This window comes from Apus apus, chromosome 4, assembly GCF_020740795.1.
Source record: "Apus apus isolate bApuApu2 chromosome 4, bApuApu2.pri.cur, whole genome shotgun sequence".
Classification (NCBI taxonomy): domain Eukaryota; kingdom Metazoa; phylum Chordata; class Aves; order Apodiformes; family Apodidae; genus Apus; species Apus apus.
The window spans coordinates 70,244,731-70,271,292 of NC_067285.1; the positions used below are offsets into that span (position 1 = coordinate 70,244,731).

The following is a 26,562-nucleotide window of genomic DNA, read 5'->3' on the forward strand; positions in this document are numbered from 1 at the left end:
CTTTTTTTTCTTTTTTTTTTTTTTTTCCTTAGTTAAAATTAATTTCAAAGCTATTCTGTATTCTGGAAAAGCTATGGCACTAGAGTCTAAGCTTTTTTTTCCTTTTCTTTTTTTTCCTCTGATTTCTAGCTAGCTGGTGAGAGTAATAGATCTACATACAATATATATGTTTGCACATCTAAGGCCCAATTAATTTTGACATTAACAACAAATAATCAGTACCCACTGACTTGAATGGGTTATCAGGAATATGGGGAAAAGAAAACCAATAGACACAAAACTGCTATAAACCTTTATTAGAAAAAGTTTTTTAAAATCTCAAGCTTATATACAGCTGAGAAACATTATGACTTTGAAATATTTACATTATCAAATAACTTGAGATGGCTATTTGAGAAAACAATTACACATTCATCAATTTCATATACAGAATGTAAACAAAAGTGAGTTTTTTATTACCCTCCCTCAGATTTAGCATTGCAAAACAATTTATTTTTTTCATCTAATAGATCAATAGTTATCTATGGATCCATTACTTAAAACTACCTAGCAACTAAACCCAACATTCTTTGTTGCTAAGATTAATGTAAGGATTATGTTCTTGAGAAATGCATAATTATTGTGGTCTAAATTAATTGATGGCAATACTGGTAGCCTTGTTTTTAACTTTATGAAGGAGTTATTCCTGTTTAGTTGGAAAAATTTCTGTTAAGATACTGGTTTTTAGCACATGTAGGAGAGATGCTGGTTCTTAATTACCCTTCTTTTCATCCATATATTTCTCAAACAATTCCTCCTTTGGCTTTTCCACCTTCTCTAGAACAAAAAGTGCTCACACTGTACATTAGATGTAGAACTGTCTTGGGCAGTGCTGGGTAACTACTGAACTGCTTGAAGAAAATGGAAGAAGATGTAACAATTCCTTAGGGATCATCACATTTGCTAAATATTTTAGAATAATATGTGGTACAAGTGACTTTTTACTTGTATGCTTTTTCTCTGTTTCTACTGAGGGATAATTACCTCAGTTATCGGTTGGGGTAGATTTTGCAAAATGATGGTGAGATGGCTCAGCTCTGCTCAAGCTGCTGATGAGGATATTACAGAAGAGGCATAAATTCTGTGTAGTGCATGGCAATATTAAAATAATAATTATCATCATCATCTGCTAGTCTCTTATCTACTATCTGGTCATCCTGCTCTTTGTTTTATGGGTTAGAGGATCTGACTGTGTGCATAATCTAGGGAAAATTAAGGTGCAGCAACAGAAGGTGTAAAGGTAATATCCATAAACTGGAATATTACAATGTTTTGGCCATACTAATACAGGAGTAAAATGGTAAAACCTAGGTAAATCCCCTGTAATTCAATCCACATACAAGAATTAATATTAAAAGAAACTGTGTGTAGAAGGAAATGGAAAAAGAAGAGTTTGTGTAAAACAAACAGGAGTACAAGGGACACACATGTAAGCAGGAGAGGGAAATGTCAAAGGTGGTAAGTGAGGAAAGGAGCCAAGTCAGGGAGCACACCTGTGTCCACAAACCCAGGCTCCACAGAAGTCTTGGCTGTAACCTGAGTGGATGGGTGTTGGCCATGGCAACTCCAGCAGTCAGTGTAAACATGAATATCAAAGCAAGAGACCAGAGGGGTGAAAGGGAGCAGTGCAGAAGGGGGGGTGAGGTATGGGATGAATGGGTGATCCTCTCCATAGTATCAAACCTGCATTCTGTTCAGAGGGGAATAGCAATGATGTAAAAATGTTTAGGAAAAAAGAAATACTAAAAATTGTATTTGTCTCATGCTAAAGGAATCTAATTGAAGTATCTATAAGTCTACTGAAATGCAAATTATTTGACAAGTGTTCTGTTTCACATGTATAGGATAAAATTTGAGGAAATGCTATATTTTTTTGATAGTAACTAGCAGTTATGAGATTTATATTTTTAAATATATATTTTATACATATCTTGTATATAAAAAATTGGCCAAGGAATTGTTCAAAACATTTTTTTGTATTTTGCAATGCTTAGAAAGTTCCAGAAGAGGAAAAGAAACTTCCTGGCATGCTAGATTTGCTTTAGTCATAAAGCTCTCACCTAGACATCAGTTCTGAGCAAAACTGATTTTAAAGCTTGATGCAGAAATTGATTTGACATGAACTCTGGAATAAGAATTAATGTTCATTAATGTGAGCTTACAGAATACGGATTCCTTCAAGCTCAACTTAAATCTTTTTTTAAATAAAGCTAAATATCTGAGAAACTTATTTGAAACTGTGCAGCATTTTATCTAACAAAAGGACCATCTGGGATTAACATTAATTCCAAGCAAAGTGCAAAAGGCATGCATGACATGGCCTCTTCTCAAATGCTGTAGCAGACTAAATTATTGTGTTATGCAATTGTAGACATGCAGCTAGGACAGGGTGTAAGATCATCAGCATGTTAGAACTGGCTTATGCTATATAGTATAAGCCAGTATATATAGTATATCTGGGGGGTGTAAGTTTCAAGAGAAAACTCCTTTTAAAAGGGCAAGGACTCCAATTCTTTTTTTGTCTAAGCTGTACATTAACTCTCTTTAGTGAGAAGGTGGTGGCTGCTGGATGTGGAGCTGTGTGTCCTGAAGCAAGATAGGACAGGAGTCACCTCTTGGACCCCAGCACTGCAATCTGCTGGGTCACCTCTGACTGCTCTCCAACCATACAGTTGGCAATGGTCTCAAAATACATCCTTTTAACTTGTACTGTTAAATAAAACATTTTCTGGTTTGGACATCTTCAGGTTACTGCCTTCCAAACAGTAGGACATCTGAGCATGACATCTATCTTTGTTGTAAAGTAGTTGCTAACAAAGCTGCTGCCAGGAAATATCCACTTCCATTTTTAAAAAAAATCCTGTGTTTCGGTCTTTCGCTTATTTCCCTTTGTGATTACATTATTTTAGACCAATAATCTGGAGTACCAGTTTAATGTCAGGAACATATGACAATGTTTTTTAAAAAAAAGTTGTAAAATGTGAACTTAAAACGTTTTTTTTCAAAGTTAAGAATCATTCAAGCAGGGAAAATTAATTTGCCATCACTTGTGTATTAGATCAAATATTTGCAACAAATTAGTTTGTAATGATGAAGAAAACTTTTAATCTTTGAGAAACTTACCAGTCAGGTAATATTCGGTAATGAATTAATATGGTTAGCTGTAAATGTTTGGGGTTTTCTTCTTTTTATATTTTGACACATCCTCAATATGTCATAAAGCTAGAGCCTCCTCTCTATTTGGCAGCTGTTAGTGACACTTAGCTGTCATCCCAGTGGCTTGGGGCATTTGTTTGCTCTCTTTAACCAGGCTATACATGATAACACATTGGTGAAATATTTTCAGACAAAACAAAATGGATTGTATGAAACATGCATTGAGTGGGAGGAAATTATGTGTTTAAATAGAAGATGAGGATGGCAAGTTAGGATATAAAATGTGCATTTAAAATAAGGCAGGGAAGCTTTGCACAGACAAGGATCCTCTTTCATGTGTGTGACATATTTAAACTATATCCATAAGAGACATAATGGACACAATTACAATATTTATCTGAGAAGTATGATTTTTTTTCCAGTATAGTTAAAGGTGACCGGTACATTTAGAAGTCAGTATCTTTAAGACATTCCAAACTCAATATTCAAAACCAGAAGGAGCAGAAATTTTATTGCATCTGAAAACCTTGACCAAGTAGCTACACATAATCTTCATCTAAACTTGTGTTTGGTGTGACTACTGATTTGTTCAATTTTTCAACCTCTCATTTTTTAAGAAGAAATGTTTTCTAGCTCAATATTCCTGAAGTAGGTGGTGGTTGGAGAACAGCACTGAGCAGGGAGGAGGGTTAAACAGTGAGTGCTGGCTCAGGGTAATGATCTATGGAGATAATGAACTGAAAGGCAATCTTGACGTATTTTTCATTTCTACAATGCCTTTAATTTGAAAACCAAAAAGCACACTACAAAGACCATGCCCTTGCTGGGTTGCAATTGCTTCTGCTGAATTCTTTGAGAGGTTTTTTCACTGCTCTGTCTATCCTCAGAGCTTGTCTGTCAGTCCTAGGCTGGTACCTCCCCAGCAGAAATTCTGTGCAAGTCAGTGCACTGTTACCAAAAAAAAAAATTGAATAACAAACACTGCATAAGCATCAGCTTCAAATCCACCAAAACAGGGTATTCTACGACTACGGATGCTTTTTATATTAAAAAAAAAACACCAAAAATTTAAATGATCCACAAAAAATTAAGAAACCCACCAAACTTGGAACAGAAGTGGTTCTGCATGATAAGCAATTGAATAACTAGACAGAAATATGGGCTATTTTAAGAACTTTTTTTTTCCTGGGGGAAAGAGGCTTCTCTTGATTTGTGATCTTATTGTAGAAGGTATTGAAATCAGCCCCTAATCTTACTATAGTGCTTTTCCTTCCCCTTGGTGGTGCTACTTTTCTGACGACAGTATGTAGCAGGGCACAACAAAAGCACTTGCTTCTCTGGCCTTTAAGATTAATTATATTTAAATCCTGTTCATCCAGCATTTGGGAGATCGTTAGCTTGCGTGCTGCTTCCCTTTAACCGGGTCTTTGCTGTTCTGATTTCATGATTCACCATCGCTGCGTATACATGGAAAAGAAAAAAACACATCAGTGTCATGCTGTTGGGTCAGCTGTCTCAGCAGGAAATAGTATGCAAGAGTATCTCTTGAGTCGATGAGAAGGTGTTGCCAGAAAGCAAGTGTCAGTCGTGCAATGTATGAACAACCCCATCTGTGGTGCTAGATGCTGGCAGCAAGGGCTGGTCTGATTGCTGGTTAGTGGCTACCCAGTGCATCCTTTCTCCTGCTCCCAGGCAAGGGCTGAGGAATCAAACTGACCTCTTTCCATAGATGAGGATAGTTTTTTACAGCTGGAATTTTTATATTAAATCTGGCCTCATAACAGTTGGATTTTCTCTTTGTCTTGCTGGTTTCTGCCTAGCTAGCTTGTTCACTAGCACTTTCTTTAAAATGTTTGGTTCATGCCAATATTAAAAATGTGACATTTTTTTATCAGCTGGTTAGATTTCAGGCGGCATTAACAGCAGAGTTTTAAACCCCCTTTGAAGTTAGAAGGGTCACTCATAATATTTTGCATGGTTTTTAAAGTATCTTGCCAAACAGAGACACAGCCTGGGAAAGGAGTATTTCTTTATGTACCAACTTATTCCCCACTCAGAACATCTCTCTATAGAAAGAGTCACCCTTTTTAGGACAGAAAGACTAGGAGGGTGCCCAGAAGTGCCCACGGAAAACCAGACTCCCTCAGGAGGTGTGATAAAGCTGGGGGAGCGATTGCGTCGTTATACTTGGCAGCCTATGAAGACCCATGCTGTGAAGGGGACAGGCTGCACTTCTGTCTTGCCAAGGGGGTAAAAGTCCCCAGAGAAGAGATGGGTCTTGCACCCACTTGTGCCCTGCAGGAGCATCAGCCCTCACCTCCTGCCCCAGCACCTGCCTCCCCACAGGGAGATTTCATGGTTCTCTGCTCAGGCACAATCAGGAATTAACACTAGGTTTGAAAGGCAAGTTATATTTAAATATATATACATACAGGTATCTATTTTTAACTTCACTTACACGGCAGGTGACCTCCACCTACAAGAGAGCCCAGGCTGTCAAATCATCCCTCTTGTGCAAAAATTTACAGCCTTGGTGCTCAGTACAGATTTTCGCTGTAATATTAGCTTTGTTTAATTTTACTTCATAGTCTTTCACTTTTCTTGCTCAAAAGAGCTGCTGAAAACATCAGTTTATCTGTATATAGATCTCTTCCTGACATATTTATTCAGCTAAGAGTTTGGTCAGGAAAAGCAGCAGAACTTGGCCTGATAAGGTTCAATTGCAGAAATAAACTGGAATGAATTATTCTTTTTTTTGTTTACAAGGAAATCCCACAACTTCAGATACCTGTTCACTTTTCAAAATTTCATGTAATATGAAATTTGACAAAGTAGTTTTGAGTTCAGCAAAACACTTAATTTAGAAATATTTCACAGCCACAGGGTTCTGTTCTTTCAAGACTTGTAAAATTCTGTATTAAAAATTCACTTACTCTGAAAAGTAGGTTTGGGACAACTTTCATTCTGAAAATGTCAAAATGTCATTATTGAAATGTTTAGTCTCAGATGTTTCCAAAATGATATCTTAACAAAATCAATTGATAGTTAAAAACTATTTGGGTCTTGATGAACTCCACTATCCCCAATGTCTTTATGAAACAGGAAAACAACACTTATCCTGCTGTGCTTAGTGAGGCCTTGAGATGTTTCCCACACAGAAATATCATTAATAATATCTAAACAAGGAATTACCATAATTTGGGAGGAAATTTGGCCAAACAAAGCAGTGTTTCAGGGTCTGAAATTTAATGTAAGAATGTTTCACATTGCATTCAACTAACATCCTTTGAGCAGCTCTGAAGGTTCTAGAGATAAATCTCTTATTTTTATTTGCATTTGTTTACCTTCCTACAATTTGGAGGCATAAATTTCCTACAGTCTGATCCTATGACAGGAGTAATAAGAAAATATGTTTAAATAATGGGTGTTCCTTCAGTCTGACTGATGCATACTTATCTGAACAGGGCTGTTTCTTGCATCAAAGCTTAAGCTTATAGTGCTTTGAAGTGACAATATCTCTATTTCACAGTTGGGGAACTTAAGGTAGGGTGTAGCCCAAAGATACCTTTTGCCAGTCAGGAGCAAAACCCCCACCTTCTGATGGGGTTAATAAAAATCCAGTTAAAAAAAAAAAAAATTTAGCAAGGATGATATTTTAAATGTCAGCTCAAGCTGGTAGGTCAGGATGGTTTTTTTCTGAGAATGAACTGTGTCAGTTTTGGAAAGTAAACTTAATGCTCAGGGTGTTACTGTGCCTAAAAGGCCTTTTATAATATGACTAACTTCTGGTGTTAGCTCAAGCACTCTTTGTCCTATACTCCATCCTATAGTCTGTGGAACAGTCAGCAAATCTGTTTTTAGAAAACTGCTGTGCAGCTGCCTCTCCTCAAGAGTTTTCCCCCTCTGAGTTATCATTTAAAAGCTGGAAGGGAAGACCCAGATGGCTAGAGAATCCAGCATCTTTTCCAGCTGCTGAGGGTAAAATTATTGCACTTCCTTCCACCTGGAACCTATGTCTTTTTCTAAAAAAGAAAAACCCCACAGATCCCCCAACACAACAATGATTTTTCTTGCAATAGCTGTAAGCCGAAACCTTTTTAATACAAATAGCTGCTGCATTGGAGCATAAACTCTCCAGCAGTGCTGATTTACATCACCACTATTTCACTCCTAAGCAAAGGAAGTCAGAAAAGAGGGGGTCAGGGATATTTTGATGGTCTACAGTGCAAGGTGCAGCTCCATCAGATGGGCTTGTTGAGCTGAGTTATCTGGTGCCAAGGGAAGGGGAAGGCCTAGGTCCTTCTCCTGCCACCCCTCCCTGCTTTCAGCCTTCCTTGCTTGTGTCCACTGCAGCAGAGATTTTCTTGGCACATGGGATGGTTTAATTGCTTGTTATTGTAACCTGGCACAGAGGACTTGCCTTGCCCACTCCTCAAAATGCATCTGCAAGACCAGTGTGATGTACAACCCCCTGCTTCCAGCTGGAACCATAATTTTTAATTAGGAAAAATGGGAGTTTGAGAAGGGTTTTAGGGGTTCTGTCCAAAATCATGAAAAAGCCAGTTTTTCAGTTTACAAGCTGTCAGGATTGCAGTTTTGCATCCCTCTGGGATTTCCGCTTGGACCATGAGCTAGTGCCAGCTCTGGGGGAGCACTGCATGGGGGCACTGGGAAGATCCTTTTGGTTTGTCCTGTGATCAGATGATCTCCTGTTTGGCGGGTCAGAGCTCCAGCCAAAACATTTGGCAGGGGAAACATCTCAGGGACCTATAGGCACCTGGTGGCAGAGGGAAGCTGGGTGCCTACGAATGAGAGGAGTGCTAAGGAAGCTATGCTGAATGTATTAACACCTTGGGGAACTTAACATCTGATCAGTGAGTGAAACTCCTTTTGTGCCATCTGGCTGCCTGTCTCACACCGGTTTACAACCACAAGATTATTTAGGAGTGCAATTTATGGGCAGAGAGTGGTTTAGAAAGAAGAGCATCAAATCTTTTAAGTTTAAATCAAAGTCACTCTACATAAAAACTTTAAAACTTAAATAGGCCAAAGAATGACTTAATTTATAATTACATATTAAAAAAATCTTGATTATTTTTGGAATTACTTATTTCTTCAAATAATATAATGAATTTAAAGTACCTTGGGTTGGCAATTGATTCTTTTTCCTCTTCTCTTACAGTAGGCAAACATTCAGAGTCAGCTGAAAATGGGTAAGAAACAAGACTGCAGTTACTCTTGGTAGTTCTTCTAGATTTATTTCAATATTGCATCAACTTTTATCATTTAGTCTCTCTAGAATGTAAAACTGCAGGTGCTCTTCTTCACCCTTTTATCTGTAAAATCTTCATGCTCTCTATAGCATAAATGTTATGTGTTTTAAATCCTCCTTCCCTTTGATAGGTGTTTCCATAATTACTATATTATATGTATTTCCACAATTTCTTTATTATATGTGTTTCAGTTGTTTATGTTCACCTGTACAAATGAACCACTTTTGAGGACTGTTTCCTATAAGGTACCATGGGGATGACTATTTGTTAATCTTCCACTGCTTATAATTACACCTATGCTTTATAGTCGGGCTGGGGATTAGGGAGCAGTACCAAAAAAAATGTCTGTATGTAACCTAGTTGCTCCTTTCTGTCCACATAATTTAAAAAATAAAAATAAAAAATTACAGCACTATTTCCCTATGTATTATACTTAGTGCCTCTATTTCACTACTGCTGCTTAGTACATGTTTTCTGCTGGAGCTTATGGACCATGAAGGTCAAAACCTCATCATGTGGAGCACTGTGTTAATGCAAAGAAATGCTCCAAAGAGTTTTATGTCCTGAAAAACAAAGCATCCCTAGGAGGTCAGGCAAAATAGCCATTTGGATGTAAGACAAAGCATCGGGAATGAAAAAAATAGCAGGTTTTCAGCATTTCTGAGCCAGTGACAAGCTGTTAGCAGTTCAAAATTGTTCTTTGGTTAATTCACACCTAACCAGAGACCAGTTTGGTGTTTTTTTTCAGAAAGCCTTGAAAGTGGATGCAAGGCCTTTAAAGGCTTTGACCAGGAGATTTCAGCTGGGAGGAAAGTGGGGGAAAAAATACACGATACTTAGAAGTAACTAACAAGGAGATGAAGATGTTGCTAATGATAGTTACTGCAGGTACTGATTGCTCCATGGGCTGCTAGACTTGTCAGAGAGGATGTAGATGGTAGCAGTTTGTGTTTCATGCAATAGAGATGGCAAGCAAGGGTAAGGGCACAAAGAGGGGAGGGATGTATTCACAGGATCCCAACAGCAATTTTAAGGAAATGGTGGTCTTAACTATGAGTAAATCAGTGTTTCTTCTACAATAGCACAGTGTGGAGCCCAAAGCTGTATAGGAACTCTTAGGAGTGAAAGGACTAGATGCTTCAGAGAAACTAGTATTTAGCATTTAAAACTTGTATTTAAAAGTATAAATACCATTCACAGCTCTATGTGTGTTTAATAGAAATGTCTTCTGGAAACTCAAAACATTTATGATATTCCATCATATGTTAAAAATAAGCTCCCACACAAACTAAAATACTCCTCTGAACAATTTTACTCCTGACATTTGTGCTATTTTAGTATCAAGGTGTTGAGAACACAACTAAAAATGTTATAGCAAAAGCAGTGACAGGCATACAAAATGCCTTACATTGATTTTCTACATATGGGACCTACGTCATCTAGAAAGAGAGGGATGATGGAGTAGAGGGGTTACCATGTACCATTTTTGTTCATGCTATTCATCCATTTATCAAGCTCTTCCATTTCTATCTCCATAACAGAGGGTGTGTCTTCTTCAAAAATAGGACTTGAGAGGAGGGAGGGAAGAAAAAGGCATTACACAAAATGCTTGATTCAAACAATGTACAAAGCAATAATTTTGTATGAGCCTTTCATAATTTCAGACACACGTAGAAACTCTGGAAAGCCATCCTAGCCTAGTAATCTGAGATGTCATCCCAGTGGGTGCCCTCCTGGGCAGAGGTGGGGCTGGCTGGGACAGCCCGTGCAGAGAGGGACTCGGTGGAGTCTGGACTATGCCAGAGCACGGGATTGCTGCAGCTATTTGAGAACTGTCCCTGACATAAAAAGAAAACTGAAAAATAAAATGGTTTGTCTCTGTCCTGCTGAAACATGTAACAAAAGTCCTGTCATTCCAGTAATAAAAGCAGAAGGCCTAAAGTATTTTCCTAGCTGTGGCTGACATTGGCAGTGAATTTGAAAGGAAAGGTCCTGAGTAGAGTAACTTTGCATTTATTTCAATGTCTTCATTTAGCTTCCCTTTGCTGATCATTCCTGGAGTCACACAGTAGAACAATTATTTTTAGTAAATCCCTCTTTTTTAACTCATTAAGACAATTTAATAACTTCCAGCATTGATTAGCAAGATGGAGCTCAATAAAAGGTAACAATGAAAATTCTCTCTCTGAGAAGAGCCACTCAGCTTTTGGCACATTTTCCCAGCAGCTAAAGCATTGCTTCCATGGCAGCTGGGTGAGCCATCCTGCCTCATCTCTGAGTGAGAAGACAAACTTGAAAAACAAGGGAGCAAGACACACACCTTATTCTGAACAGCAAAAGCTTTAGTCTGGGAACTGATCCCCTTTGCTCATGGGGCACCTGGTGCGTCTTGTTGCATCTTGTGGCTGGTAGAGCTGCAGGTGCCCTAGGGCAGGCGTAGGGGTGGCTGCAGGCAGTGGGCACCTGTTCTCCTGCTCTAGTCCTACACCTTCACTAGATACTGAAGATGCATTTTAGCCACCTCTTGAGATAGTTGATGTCAAAAGGTAATGGTGTTCAGTGCATGCTTAAACAAAAACAGGCAGTGAAGAAGCCAATAATAATAATATCCTGTTAGAGTTAATACTACTATTACTACTACTAATGTTCATAAACTTTACCTTTTCACATTTTCACTTCCCAGCTCATCTGGAAAAGAAAAAAAAGTTGGTGTTCATAATTCTTCACTGCATATACAAGGTCCAGTCTGCAAACAAGCCTTGAGTAGGGTCACATAAAACAGGTTATGTTTTCAAAAGGCATATTAGCTTGTAGGTGACAGCCAAAATGTCTCATCTGTTTGTAATTTTCAGAAGAACCCATTCTTTTTACTCTTGAACACACTAAAAGCAGCTCATTATTAGCTCAGTCGTGCTGGGAGGAAACCAACTGTTAGCACCACGGTAGGCAGGACACTGCAGATGCATTCTTCCCTGAGCAAAGCAGTTGTAGTGAGAGACATGATACCCTGAAAAGGAACCACTGCTGCAAAAACAATTGGTTACTGGAAATGTCAGGATATTTTGCTGCAGACTACATGCAGACAGTCCAGCTCTGCCTGGAGATGCTGGGAGCCACTCATGGAGAGAAGGGGGGAAATGGACTTGCATGGAAGATTAAATCTCAGTTAGGCAAATGAAGCTGAACTAGACAGATGTCAAAAGGGATCCAAAGCTAGTTATGACCCCAAGACAAAATAAAGATGGGAAAAAAAATTAGCATAAGAGCCATTATTCACAGAAATAGCTTCTGCAGGAATCAAGTGACTGAAAAGCCTCAGCCCACAAAATAAGAGTGAAGAACTACATGTAGGATTCCCTTTGTATACATTCTTTAATCAGCTTATTTTAATTCAATGTTGCTGATGAGTGCTGACACCTCCCACTTTTTCCAGCACATTCCCCAGCTCGGAGAGCTATGGACCATGGAGTCATCTGTCCCTGCCTTGAGGATGCCCAAAATCCCAGCTCCAAGCTGGTATCTCCAGGGCAAGAGATCCCAGAATTGTGCTCTGGAAAGGCCTCACATTTCCCATCACTCTGAAAAATGTCCCTGCATTTCAGGTTATCCAGAAACTGGGCAGGGAACTATATGCCTGATTGTGAATTCAGAGTTTGCTGCGAGGGTGACCCAGGGATAAGGCAGGTGCAGCCTAAAAATTCCCTGAAAAATGAACTGTGTTGAACCAATGTCACTGTTTCCAGGCTGAGGAGCTCAAAGCTGCACTTCTGTTCTCTAGAGATACCAATATGACCATTTCAGGATTTCACTTACCAGCTGTGTGGTTTTAATACGACATCTCAGTTTATTTTCTGTTGCTTCACACTCTAAGGTACCAGTTTCTTTGTGAACAGGTCAAGGCAGCTCCCTGCAGCTCTGTGCTCCCTTATTGCAGCACCCAGGCAGCTTGACCATGGGACTCCTAGCTTATTTACTGTCCTTTCTTCATAGCTGCCATCAACCCTTAAAAACGTTCCTTAAAATGCTTTTGCTTGTTCTTATTTTATTGAAGTTCTGAGCAGCTTCACTTTGTGGGCATTGTAGGCAAGAGGAGCATTAAATTCACCTTGCATGAAGTTACTCAGCATAAAGACAGAGTGTTTGCAGCCACATGGTTACATCCTTATGCTGTTCCCGGCACTGTCAGGAGCCAGAGCTCAAAGCAGCAGCTCCTCTGGGTGTGCAGCATGAGCAGGAGGTGCCAGGAAGCAGAACTAGCTCCCAGTCATGGAGAGCTGAGTGCCCAGATACCACTGGCCAGGGGTGGATTCCTTTCCTATCTGTCAAATGTGAAACTACAACCGGAAAAATACATCCTAATTTTGGCACCCCAGGCCTCTAGATAACCTCTAATTTCAAGCACACCCTAAAAATGTCCTTCTGATGAGTGAGAAGAAAAATTTACCTTGCTTAGATTTTTTCCTTTTATGATGTAATATAAAAAATATGGTCAGCAAAATCAGCAGGACCAGCAGCACAACAGGGACAACATACATCAAGATAGACTGATCTGCAGCTTCTAGGCTCTCCTGATCGTTGACTGCATTTGATTCAGTACTTGGAGTACTTTGTGTTTCAAAACTGCTTTCAGTAGTGCTTGCAGTGACAAGTACTAGCTCGTGGTCACCTGCAGCTGAAGAATACGTAGCAGGAAGGGGCGTTACTGTAAGGGTGAATAATATCGGTGATCCATCTCCTGAACCATCATTTTCAGTTCCTGCAAAATATATGTGGAAAACTTAACATTTTATGGACTTCATCAGTATTATCAGTGAGTCAAAGCATACAAGTTTTAATACTTACTTTTCATTTGCTGTCTTAAAAATCAAGCAGCAGATGCTCTGTACACACAGATTTGAAGTCTCAGGCATCAGATGTAAAATTAGATTACAAATTGGTCACAAAATCTTACAGTTCTGACTACATTCTTCAGCTGGCTCTTACTGGGACACGTCAGCATGTGTGGTCCATCTGCATGCAGCTGCTTTACACAAACAAGAGTTTTTTCCCTGCAGGTTGGCATCCGGTCTCGCTCTCATGTGAAAGTCTTCTGCTTCTCAGTAAACCACATCATCCTGCTTTGCTCCTCAGCCTTGGTACACATGGCTGCAACCTCTTTCCCCCAGCCCCATTTATCTAAAGAGTTAGTGCTCTCTTCGGGGCAAATATTACCCCAGGTTCACCGGTTCCTCCGCTCACTTATCTCCCCATTTCTGTGCTTTCCTCAACTGTATTAAATTTGTTTCACTACAAAAAACAGAACTGGTGAAAGGAAGTCAGATGCCTGCAGAAGCTGCAGGCTTTCACTTCTGCATGGACTAGAAGAGGTAGCAATAACACAGGGACTTCACTGGATTCAAATACAATTAACTGCTCCTGTGGCTGATCCTTCAGGCTGGGTAAAGTAGCATGTGGCAAAGAGTCAGTGCTGGGTGTTCTTCAAAAATGCAAAATCTGGAGGTTTTGAATCTTGGTTTGGGTTTGGTTTCATGTAGCATATATTTTGCAAGAGAAGTGGCTAAATTTGATATGTTTGTAACAGTGAAACAGTGCTTTTTTTGAGGGTAATTAAGAGTCTGTGTTTACTATCATGGAGCTTAAAGCTTAGCAGAAATACAGCAAATTCTGGGCTGATTACCAGTTCTATACTGAACCCAAAAATTTCCTTGTAGCCTAGGGTTCAGGATTAAGCCCCTAGATAAATTACACCAGCATGTTTCCAAGTGCAAAACCTTTCATAATTTTCTTAGCATGAAATTAAATTATTATATTTTGTGTTATCATCCCTTTCAGATAAAATGCTGGCATGGCACAGCTTGCATTGTTTGCAATAACGGGTTTTTGTGACTTTTGTAATGACATGTTTCTCCTTGCTCTTGCAAAGTGCTGGGCAGCCATCATTTCCACTGGACTTAGCAATAGCTTAATGTTTCCAGAACCTCAGTGCTGGCATTTCAAATCTCACAGGACTGGAACCAAAAGAACTTAGCATTTTAAATGTGTTTGCAAACACATAAATCTTCATAATGGCCCTGAGATGTGGGCAGTTATCATCTCCCTTTCACAAATGAGAAATCAGAAGGACAGGATGCTGCCCTTCCCAGGGATGCCAAGTGAGAGAGGAAAACTGGAATTAGAGCATTATCTCTTGCTTAATCCAATCTGCAGCATCTCCTCTCCTGTCAGATTTGTCTCAAAGAGGAGTGTCTCACTAGACTGTATTCCAGGAAACCCAGCTTCAAACAAATAATTTTATTTGAGTGTGACAGCAGGGTTTTGTTTAGGTTTTTATGCAATGTTTCTCACTCAGGCACCTGATTGTTTCCTTTCCTAAAAACAGGGAGAGAATGTTAATAAATAATATCTAATACTTGAATATAGTATGTAATACCTCAAAGGTCACCAGATTCTTTCACTGCAATATGACAATGAAAATGTTAGCTCTTCAGTGGCAAAACATTTTTTATTTAAAGTCTCCACATTGTATTCCTCTGTATTTATTATTTCAGCCAAGAGCAAAACATGATCTACGTCTCCGTTGTAGGTAATGACCCCTTACATGTATGCTCCTCCACCCTTCCCCTGATCTGTCGACTCTTGTTAATCCTGTCGCAGAGGAGCTCCACTCCCTTAGTAGTTTTCACCACTTGATTTTTCTGATACAGCTTCTAGTCCCTGGTGCTGCACCCACTCTGTTTCAATTGTTGCAGAGAGCAGTGAGGTATCACCAGAGGTGGCCGTGCCGCAGAGCACGGCATGATGGGCTGCACTGCTGGTGGAGCCAATGGACCACCTCGGCCTCACTGAACTGCTTCAACAACCTTGCTTCATTTTCCTCCCCTAGCCATCACCCTTGAAACCCTTGTCCTCCTGATTTGATATATTGACAGGGGCAAGCCCATTACTAAAAATGGTACAAATAGGAAAGGGTGTGTGGAAAAGAAAATACCTTACCTTTCATTTACTTTCAGAGCCAAAATGGATTTTTCAAATGTCTACAGCACAGTAGATTTTAAAGCAAAAGCAAATGGTCACACCTCATTAATTGCAAGGCTAAACTTCCAGCTGCAGCATATGCTGCGTTTCTTCTCCCATAGAGACTTTTCCAGTGTCTCTGGTACTTTTTATTTGCCTGATTTTGAGCTATCAAATGATTTGTCTCTGTGTGAAATAGAGTAACCTTTTCTAGTCGCTAGGCAAAGGAAAATGGCAAATCACAGGGAGTGACCTTGCTGCCATGTATTTTGTTGACTTTGTATAATTCCAGGGGCAAAACAGCATCTGTTCTGTGAACACCATTTTCTCTTACAGAGATCTTTTCTCCGAGTGAATTACATATGTCTTTGAGCAGAAAGGCAGCCAATTGCACAATATTCTTGCAAGGATATTGCTTATTTCCTGTGTTTCACCTGCTGCCTCGACACATCTCCCTCCAGCTCTGAGGACCAGAGCTGACCCAAGGGATGCCCTACTTGTCACACAGGGGTTGCTCTCACTCTTGGGCCACCTACACATCACATTTTTTATGGGGTAGGAAAATCACAGTGTTCTCCTGGGTGGGCCTGGTGGCTTGCACCAAGGAAGGGTTTGTACCTCCAGCCAGGCAGGGAGGGTTGGGCTCCAGCCTTTCGGTGCAGATGCAGCACTTGCCACAGCCAGCTGCTCAGGCCAGATGAGACTCATGTGGCTGGCTCCGAGATAGCTGTTGTTTTTCATAGTGTTTCAGCCAATGGAATGTTTCCTCTTGCTGAGGTCAGCCTTATGCTTTTGGCTACAGTCTGATGTTTGTACTCAGCCCTCCGCACATCTCAGCAAAGTGTTGTTTTCTGGCTCAAACAACAGCCATGTTGACTTCAGCTTTGTCTGGACTTCCTGGGGAACGAGTGCTGGCAACTTCTACCCATGTCTGGGGAAGTGGATGGGAGCACATCATAGCTTCAGCCCAGTCCATGTTGCCACCTCCCATGCTTTCAAGAGCAGAAGAAAGAGGGGCTGGCATGCAGCTGTGTCACGTCCTGATGGGAAGCTGGGCATAGCTGGAACTGGAAGCTAAGAAGTCCTCAGGTTCCCACCACTGAGGTATTAGAGAATCTAGTCTTCAAGGGACCAAAATGCCTGAGCAAGCACTAGCAGTGCCTCAAAAAATGTTCCACTGCAGTTCTTAGAAATTACAAAAAAGCTATGTCACTGAATGCAGATACCACGGTATAAGGTATTATCCCTTATTTTTACTTTAAAAGTATGCTTGTATTACTGATGGACTTTGCTTGAGTTTTGGAGGTGCTCCAAAGCCTGCTTTTCAAGGGAGACAGAGGGAGCTGAATATACAGCAGCTTCACAGACTGGAAGTCCAAACAACTGCATCTCAAACAAACAAGCAACGCTTCTGTTGTTGCAGCATTTCTTCCTCTGAGGCTTGTGCTGTAGCACTCAGAGGTGGTGATATGAGCTTCTCGATGAAGTGGGCAAACAGGTTTCTCATTTCAGTTGGATGCGAGGCAAAGGAAAATAGCAAGGAGTCAGCACATTCAGTTCTGCTGTAAATTCATCGAACTCCCTGCTGCCCTCTCATCAGACTCAAGGACTGGGATCTCTGAAGGGAATTTTTCAAATTACACTATTCTTTCTACTTACAGAAGAAAAAAGGGATAGGATAGAGGAAAAGCAAGAGCTAAGTCAATGGACTAGTCAAGCTTATTAGATTGAAAGGGAGTTTTTTTTGTCTCTCCAGACTTTCCTAAAAGCTTTAGAAACACAGTGAAAGGAGGGCTCACGAGAGAGTGACAAAACAGGAAAAGGCTATAAAGCTGTGCGTACTGGAGTGAAGTTACTGTGTCCTATACCACTCTGCTCCAAACACACATTCCTTCTGGTGGTATAGTCAGACGACTCCACAAGGTCCATAGGATCCTCTCTCCTATTGCTAGACTCATCCCTGTTCTGTTCCACTCCCTGCATGTCACGCTGCTGTCAGGAGGGCCGTTCCTTGCCGTGGCCAGGGCTTGCCCAGCTGCCTGTTGTGGCAGGTCCCGCCTGTCAGTCTGGCTGGAAGAGGAATCCTTAAAAGCCTGCAGGCTTGCTGCTGGGTGCATCCACTCTTCTTATTAGGAAGCACAAGCATTTCAGGGTGGCTAATCTGTAGACAAGATCCTATTAAAATGGGGTGCTTAAAAGGTGTTATGTAGGTGCAACCTGAAAGAGGAAACTTTTAAAGTTCATTTACAGATGATGGAATCTGCTTTCTCCTCACTGTACTTGCATCTAGCTAACTTCACATCAGTGATACCCATGTGACCTCACTGTGATGCAAATCTCTTGGTGCTCCTTGCTCTCAGGAGGACCCTGAAATTAAAAAGCTCTGGAGGTCCTCCAGATATAATAAAATCTCTTGAGGGAAAATAGACTGGGGTCACTGACTGAAATTTAGTGTGAAATGAGACTGAAATTTTGCTGATATAAATCAGAGATTTTCTGAAATGTACCTGAAGCAGTTGAATGAAACACAGTGGAAGTTTGTGTGTGTGGATAAAAGGGAGGAAAAGGAGTAAATATATGCAAGGAATTGGTGTGTTGAGTAGAGAGGGCTTTTCATCTGCTTTTTAGGGGCTGCACTTTGGAAAGAGAGGATGTAGCAAATTCTTATTTCTTATAAAGTTGCTTTGCTAGAAAATTGTAACAGGTAACTCTGACAGGTTCAAACCCAGTCTCGAGTTCATTAATCTAGGGAGGAACAGGTCAAAAATACCACTCCTTTAGAGAACTTGGCTTTGTAGGGGACTTTACCCAAAAGCCACTTCTCTGTCAAAGAGAGAGTTGCTGCCCATGCTTATGGTACAAGCTGCTGAATAGGACCTTTGTTAGCAATGTTTCTTTGAATGACAGCTCAAAACAAAAGCACAGAGGCACAGCCAAAATAAAGCACTACCTGCAACCATTCCAGCTCTTCCACTTAACCATCTTACATGCTTTATTGTTCCTCTCCCTCACATGGTTTCTTGCTCCCCACGTCAAACCACTTATGCTGCAATTTCCTGCATGTTTCACCAAACCCAGAGGGAGGTGGCTTTCCCTGGGATATGCCCATAGGGTCAGAGCCTTTTCCTACAAGCTATAGTAAGGGCCTTAATACTTTTTCCTACGGCCAGCACACAGCTTGGTAGATCTTTAGGGCTGCTGGGGGGCTGAGCACCACCCAGAGCAGGGAGGGCCACTGCTGGCCCTCAGCAAGACACTGGCAGGGCTTTCTGCCTGCCTAAAGCAAGGGGTTGGGCAAGGGGAGGGGGACTGGTGCAAACCCCAGTGTCCCTTCATTGTGGAGCCAAGAGAGGGATAGCACCCAGGGCTGAAACCTCAGGCATGCTCTTAGAGCTACTGACTTAGAGTAATTGTACTATGGCTGGGAGAAAACTGTCTGCTAATCATAATCCAAATGGCAAGGCTAGGGTTTTACAAGACTCCAGCATGGTATGGGAACAGGACTTATAAAGGCTTCAATCTGTCTATGCTGCAAGATTTAATCATACTCTTATTGTGAATTGTTTCTAGACAGCAGATGTGAGACCTGGGAGATCACCAAGAGCTTCTGCCCTCCCTCTCCAGCAGACCAGTTTAAAGGTGAGGACTATGTCTGAGACTGGAGGAACAAGGAAAAAAAATCTCCTTTTAAAGGTCCTGCCCTGTAGATCTGTAAGCAAGGAGGGGCAAGAGCAAAGAATCCCCCTAGGGAGGCTGCCCTCAGCAGATGGATTTCTAACCCACCAGTGCCTGTGGGGTGTATAAGCCCCTACAGAAACTCTTCTCCCTCCAGTTTAATTTCCCACCCAAGGCCCAAGTTCACAACTTCCCTGCCCTCCCTGCTCCCCCCACACTTGCAGCCCAGGAACATACTTGGGCTGGTTGTACAAGCAAAAACTGCCTTTGTCTGGGTCCCTGCTCTTCTCCAGTCAGATGCACTCCTCTCCTTCCCCAGCAGCTGAGACGAGGGCTGACAGTGGTTGGGGAGGACTGACTCACTCCCATGGAGGAACTGTTCCAAAATCAACCAGAACTGAAAAGTGGGTCTATGGATAGGAAGCCTCTAAAGGCAGCAGGAAGTGAGTTGTGGCACCTGGTATGTGACATCTGCCTGGTGCTTTAATGCCTATCAGAAAGAAGGGTAGGGGGGACCCAGCTATGGGCTGAGTGGGTTGGGAATTCAGGCTGGTTAGGAAACGCTAGTGATCAGTACAATGTAAATGAGCTAAGGAAGCTGGAGCCTGATCGATCTGCTTGCTTGCGTTGTGCCCCTCCATTTCCCTGGGACCTCCGTTTTGCTTTGTCCATGGCAGGATTTTTTCCTCTGACTGCTTTGATTCAGAGCTACGTTCAATGCTTGCCATATATTTTCCTAACATGTCTGGAATGCAGAAGGGCTGTAGTAAGGCAGAGAAGACCAAACCATTTTATACCTTGCTTAGCTCACTCTTACAGCTAGGTAAGGCTCCTAACCACGAGCAGCTTGGCAGCATGCTGGCAGCCAGCAGCCTGGTTTTACACACAGTTTATAGTACCGGTTTTCAGGGAAAAAAATGCCCACACCCAGCCACCTATTTCATCAATGCATTTTAAAACCTTAATAGAATAAGTCCAGTGATGCCTCAGAATGACTGTCTTCTCTCCCTGCTTTCTGGAGAGCTCCTGCTCGCTGCAGCAGCACAGAGGAAGCAAACACTTCTAGTACCTGCTGAAGCACTTTGGCGGAGATTTGTTTGACACTGAAAAGCAGATAAGCATTGCCGGGCAAGGTTTTACTAAGAGAGCAGCCTGTCTTGTGCAGTCGCTGGCTGCCAAAATGCCGCAGAACAAACTACCCCCTGGGAACAGATGAGAGCCTCTGCAATGACTCCCCAGTGCTTCAGCAAGTTGCAAGTGATTTTTTCACTCACAGTTCTTCTCTTCAGAAGGACAGGACCTAAGCCCACAGTGCTGGTCACTTTGTTCTGCAGCTGGGTGTTAAAAATATTTGTCTCTGGAACCATCTGTTCTTTTGTTAAACTGGTTTCAGTGCAACAGGACTACGAAATCAGCAGTTGACTTTTGAATGGAAGCAGTGCTCCGTCTTTAACTTTACTATTAAATGCTGATAGTATGGATGCGGGGTTAAAAAAGTACATCAGATAAGTGAAAGTAGAACCAAAATACCTGACAGGCCAGCATGGAAGCTCTGGTTCCCTACACACCTGCAATTTAGGAAATGTATGAATTTTAAGATTAGGTTGCTGGTGTTTGGGATTAAGTGAAAGTAAAAAAAGTCAAAGCTTTGCAAAAGTCATCCAGATGAAAAGAGAGAGCGTAAACACAGCTTAAAGAAGCGGAGAGCAAGTCCTCACAGATCTTCTCCTAGCACTCGCTTTGGAGGGTGTTGCCCTCCGACTCAGTCCCATTGCTGCAGGCAGGAAACTCAGTCCCACCTCAGAAGGCAAAAGGTGCTTTCCTACTCACCAGTCCTGGGAGATCCTCTGGCCAGCACCAGGGCAGAAAGCAGCACAATGAGGTTTTGCTGTTGCATGTTGCCCCGGTGGAGCTCCCACCCGAGGGGCGTCTCGCTTGGCTCCCGGCAGCACCCAAACATTTACATTTCCTGTTTCCTGCCGGGGTGCATCTGAGCTGCATTTCTTCAGGAGATGGACTGTCTTTGATGGCTTTTAGGAAGTGATGTAATTCTGTCTGGGCCTGTCAAGCAAGCAACGATTGCAAAAGAAAGAAGAAGGAAAAAAAAAAAAGTTGCTCTTCAAGCACTAACTTGGCTGAAGCACCTTTATGCTTGTATTTGTTTTGCATAGAAAGGTTTTGGTAGTAGGGGGACTACAGGGGTGGCTTCCATGAGAAGCTGCTAGAAGCTTCCCCCATGTCCAGTAGAGCCAATGCCAACCAGCTTATGGTCTCATCACTGGCCAAGTGAGCCATTAGTGACAGTGGTAGCACCTCTAGGATAACTTATTTAAGTAGGCGGAAAAAGTTGCTGTGTAACAGCAACTGCAGCTGGAGAGAGGAGTAAGAATATATGACAGCAACAACTCTGCAGATGCTCTGGAGGAACCCACACCAGAGCAAGTGGATGCCCAAAGGAGGCTGTGGCCTTGTGGGACCCCAGGGAAGGGACCCACACTGGAGCAGTTTGTGAAGAACAGCAGCCTGTGGGAAGGACTCACACTGAAGAGGTTCATGGAGGACTGTCTCCCGTGGGAGGGACCCCACACTGGAGAAGGGGAAGAGTGTGAAGAGTCCTCCCCCTGAGGAGGAAGGAGCAGCAGAGACAACATGTGATGAACTGACCACAACCCCCATTCCCTGTCCCCCTGTGCCACTGGGGGGGAAGAAGTAGAGGAATTGGGAGTGAAGTTGAGCCTGGGAAGAAGGGAGGAGTGGAAGGAAGGTGTTTTAAGATTTGGGTTTATTTCTCATTATCCTACTTTGATTTGATTTGTATTAAATTAAACTAATTTCCCCAGTCAAGTCTGTTTTGCCAGTGAACTGGTGAGTGATCTCTCCCTGACTGTATCTCAATCCATGAGCCCTTCATTACATTTTTTCTCCCCTGTTCAGCTGAGGAGGGGAATGATAGCTTTGGTGGGCACCTGGCATCCAGCCAGGTGTGTGCACTACATCACAGCTGTAGGTGAGTGCACTCCTATTTTGCTCTGCTTTTTTGACTCCCAACTTTACTATCATCTATCTTCCTCTTCCGCTGTGTGCAGTGTCATGGGATGGACATCACACAAATACAAATCAGACACAGAAGATCATTTATGTGTGTTAGCAGGAAAGTTTTAATTTGCTTTTTGGGGTGGTTGCATGAACAGGTTTCACCAGTGCCTCCCTCCCTGCCTTGCTTTTCAAGCACTAATTCTCCCCCTGGTGTGGTGGGGCACTGTGTGCATTTATGACCAAAGGGCAACCCCTAAGCGAGGCTGTCTCTAGCAAATGGGAAAATGGGCAGGTTTGCTTGGCAGTCTTTAACAGTATTTTGGTCTTATTGATCCTGGGAAGAGGAGAGAGCAGAAAACAATATCATCTTTTCTAGGAGCAAGTGGCTTAGCTGGAAAGCACTCAGATGCCAGTCTGATTATGGCTGTAGATGACGGAGCACATAAGGTCTTGAGCCCCACCAGGATGCAGTGCCTGTCATGGTATTCCATGGTGCCATGGTTGATGGAGGAGGCAAGGGAGCAGGTAACTCCCACCTCCCTTCTTCCCTCATCCTGATTTTCACTCTTCCTCAGCAGTCTCCAGCGGGGGAGCTGTGCCCCCCAGTGCTGCCCTGTCCTCTGCACCCACTGCCCCACCACTGCCCACTCACTCAGAAACATGTAAGAGCTCACCTGGGGCTCTGCATATCGTGTGTCACTGGGTAGGAGCAACAGAGGCCCTCAACACTAAAACCAACATTTTGAATCTTCTTGCTATATGAGGTGGGCCTAGCCAGGGCTCAGAACTAGGAGCTGGATCTAAACCATACCTGTCCTCAAGCAGGGAGCATGTTTGGACCATACGTTTAGTTTGTTCACTGTGCAAATAAGTACTAGTTCTGAAATTCATAATTTCTAAGTGCAGGAGAGCCTGCACCTCAATTTTTACTCTAGAGCATCCCCAAGTTTGAGCCATCTTAAATACTTGCATAATTTTTTCCAGTAATAAACTAAGGAAGAAGAGATGTATGCTGCCAGTGTAGCAGCTTCATGGTAGTCCTAGACAATAGTCTGGGTCAAAATGTAATTTCTGGTGAATTAGTTAAAGCTGGCAGTGGTGAATCTTCTGTTGGTGGGAGCTGCTGAAGGGACCAATTGTTGCTCTGCTTCTGCAGCTAATAATTTCTCTTAACACACTGATGCTTTTATAGGTCATCAGTTATAGTTTCTTAGCTTGAGTAGCTGAGAAATAGGTCAGCGATCCATTTAATGACTGGCTTGGTAATAGATTTAAAATGGTTGAATGATTTAGTTAACTGAAAATCTGAACTGGTTGCTTAGTATTGGCAATGTATATTTATGCACCACGTAAAGCAGTGGGCAAAAAATCAAAGTGATGGCATTGCAGCTGCAAGATGACAAAGGGGAGCTCAGAGTTAGGAAACCACTGACTAACTGACTAAATATTTCTATGAGATATTCCTTAATTGTGATGTCACAGCCATACATGACGCTGCTTCCAGACAGAAGTGTCAGCGGTGAGACTTTTGAATGCTTGTAAGATTTTCCTGTTAAAAAAATTACAGAAGTTCCAAGTAGTAGTAATAGTGTCTAATTGATACAGATACTTTCGAGTATGAAAACCCAGAAATTGAGGCTACCCAGGCATTTCCTGTGTGCTCAGAGGTATCATGGCTTTGTCTAGTCTGGCAATGGGAAAGTCGATAATCAGCCATTGGAGCTGCACAGGCAAGGGCTGTCTGTGTTTTGATGAGCATAGACTCGGGCCCTAAGGCTGTTACTATTGTCCAGCTTCAGCTTTTCTTTAGCTTGGATCAACAGTAGGAAACTCATGCTTTTTAACAGTATTTTTATCTGTCATTGATCTAATGCATGAAGGGTGTGTTATCCTACTTGCTGCAGGGTGGATTCATGGGCCAAGGCCACCTGTGCGAGATGTAACAGCAGTGTGCTCAGGTGGCCAAGAAGGCCAATGGCATCCTGGCCTATATAAGGAACAGAGTGGCCAGCAGGACCAGGGGGGTGATCTTACCCCTGTACTCAGCACGGGTGAGGCCACACCTCAAGTAGCATGTGCAGTTTCGGGCCCCTCACTACAGAAGGGACACTGAGCTACTACGACTGTCCAAAGAAAGGCAATGAAGGTGATAAAGAGTTTGGAGCAGATGGAGGGAGCTGGGGTTGTTTAGTATAGAGAGAAGGAAGCTGAGGGGAGACCTTATTGTTTTCTGCAACTGCCTTGAAGGAGCTTGTAAAGAGGTGAGGATTTGGTGGTTCAATGATGTGACAAGTGACAGGACAAGAGGTAATGGCCTCAAGTTGCACCAGGGGACATTTAGATTGGGTGTATCGGAACAGGCTGCCCAGGGCAGTGGTAGAGTCACTATGCCTGGAGGTATTTAAGAGTCATATAGACATAGTACTTTGGGATATGGTTTAGTTAAGGACTTGTCAGTGTTATGTTAACTGTTGGACTCAATGATCTTTAAGGTCTTTTCCAACTACGGGTAATTCTGTGATTTTGTGATTCTGTAAAAAGTCTGGAGAAAAGGAGGCTGAATGGAGACCATATTGCTGTCTACAACTACCTGAAAGGAGGTTGTTGCAAGTAGGGCTTGGTCTCTTCTCCCTAGTAATAAGCAACAGGACAAGAGGAAATGGCCTCAAGTTGCAGCAGGAGAGATTTAGATTGAATATTAGAAGAAACTTCTTCATTGAAGGGGTAATTAAACACTGGGATAGGCTGCCCAGGGTGGTGGTTGAATGTGGTGCTTAGGGACATGGTTTAGAGCTGGACTCAGTGGAGCCAGGTTAATGGTTGGACTTACCATCTTGTTCTTTTCCAGCCAGAACTATTCTGTGTTTCTGTGATTCTGTGACTTCTTCCCCATCTCCTTCTTGAGTTTGTCACTATCAGTCTTTCCAATACCCCATGAGCTGCAAACATTTTCTTCCATTTGTCCTGTCCTGTGTTTTTGGATGTTTTGCCCCATTCTGTAGACTTAGCCCAAATCACTCCTTGCTTCCTAAAACAGCCTAGCTAGAAAGTCTAGCCTAGCCAGAAGGACTGGAAAGGAAAAGAAGAAAAGGACTTACTGTTTTTATTTTGTATCTTTGCTGCATTTTTATCTCCTATTTCTAATGCACAAGACTTTAACCTTTCCTCTTCTCCCATCCAGTCTTTCTATAAAGGTTGTAGCATTTCCCTCTTGAATTCCCACCAACTGTTTTTGATACACATTCAGCTAACAGCTCATCCTTGCCCATTGAGAGCAAAAAAGCCACCCACTGGTGTGTACCCCGTTAATGATTTAAAAGGCAAATTAAAGTTCAGGAAACATGACTTCATGCCACATAACATTTTAATGAAGACTTTAGAGTGAGACAAAGGTAGCTTGGTGCCTAGTTGACTATTTTAATTTTTAAAAAAATATGTAGAAAAAAAGGAAAGAGATATTTTAGATGTTGTGAATTGGACTGTCATGGAAGGTCCGTCTCTACCATCATCATGATTGTGCTTCTCCTGCAGCACTCCCGGCGGGCTCCCTTTCACCTGCCTGGGAAGCAGTGTTAGTACCTTGGCCTTGGTGGTCATCTTCAGCCACATGCTTCCCTTTTCACAGTAGGAATATGGAACCCAAAAGATATAGTGACAACCTTGCTGCAAAATAAACTTGTGCATCTGAAACCCCAGGTGGCTTCAGTCATAGATGAGTTTTATAAGAGGAGTAGATTATATCTGATCATTTCATAGGTCTACTTACTAGGATCCACAATGCACCTTAGCAAAAAGAAATGTCTTTTCATGGGTAAGACAACTAAGTTTCCTGGATGTTTTCAGCTTATGTTACCCATCTGGAATCATCTGCACACTCTTTTGGTACTGTTTCATCAATTTTACATTATAAAGGGCATTTCTGACCACTTAGCTGGGCTGTTTGTTAATGTTCTTCCCTAATCAGAGGAAGGTTTGCATCACTGAAATTACAAGATGTCATCAGTGTGACAACAACAGCTAAACTTTTGAGAGTGATGGAGCAAGCTGATGGTTAGTTGATAGGGCTTATGTTATAAACTCCTGCTAGTGCAGCTTGTCTGCCACAGATGTCAGCAGCTAATCTGCCTGCTCTGAAGTGCAGACAGGGACTAGTGCCAGTCAAGTTCTGCTAGTCCCTTAATGACTTATTTCTGCCTCTGACAAATGTTGGGAAAGGACAGATAAAGTTTTCCCACAAGTAGCCATGAAAGAAGGGGAAGTTGCACTGTGTTGAAATTCACTGTAACAGAAAAAAAGAAAAAAACAACCACCACCACCACCAAAACCCAAAACAAGCCCACAGGTATCTCCTCAAGCCAGCCTGAGTGCC

The 26,562-nt window shown here is 42.1% G+C and overlaps 1 protein-coding gene across 1 annotated transcript; it reads right to left on the minus strand.

The window, feature by feature from the left end:
- Positions 1-279: 279 nt before the first annotated feature.
- On the minus strand, positions 280-21,153 carry TMEM154 (transmembrane protein 154). Its single transcript, XM_051616975.1, has 7 exons — positions 20,988-21,153; positions 12,913-13,224; positions 11,129-11,156; positions 9,950-10,035; positions 8,338-8,398; positions 6,129-6,159; positions 280-4,652 (listed from the first exon to the last, which is right to left on the minus strand). The coding sequence occupies exons 1-7, from the start codon at positions 21,115-21,117 to the stop codon at positions 4,644-4,646; spliced, it is 657 nt and encodes a 218-aa protein (XP_051472935.1). The 5' UTR covers positions 21,118-21,153; the 3' UTR covers positions 280-4,643.
- Between the last annotated feature and the right edge of the window lie 5,409 nt (positions 21,154-26,562).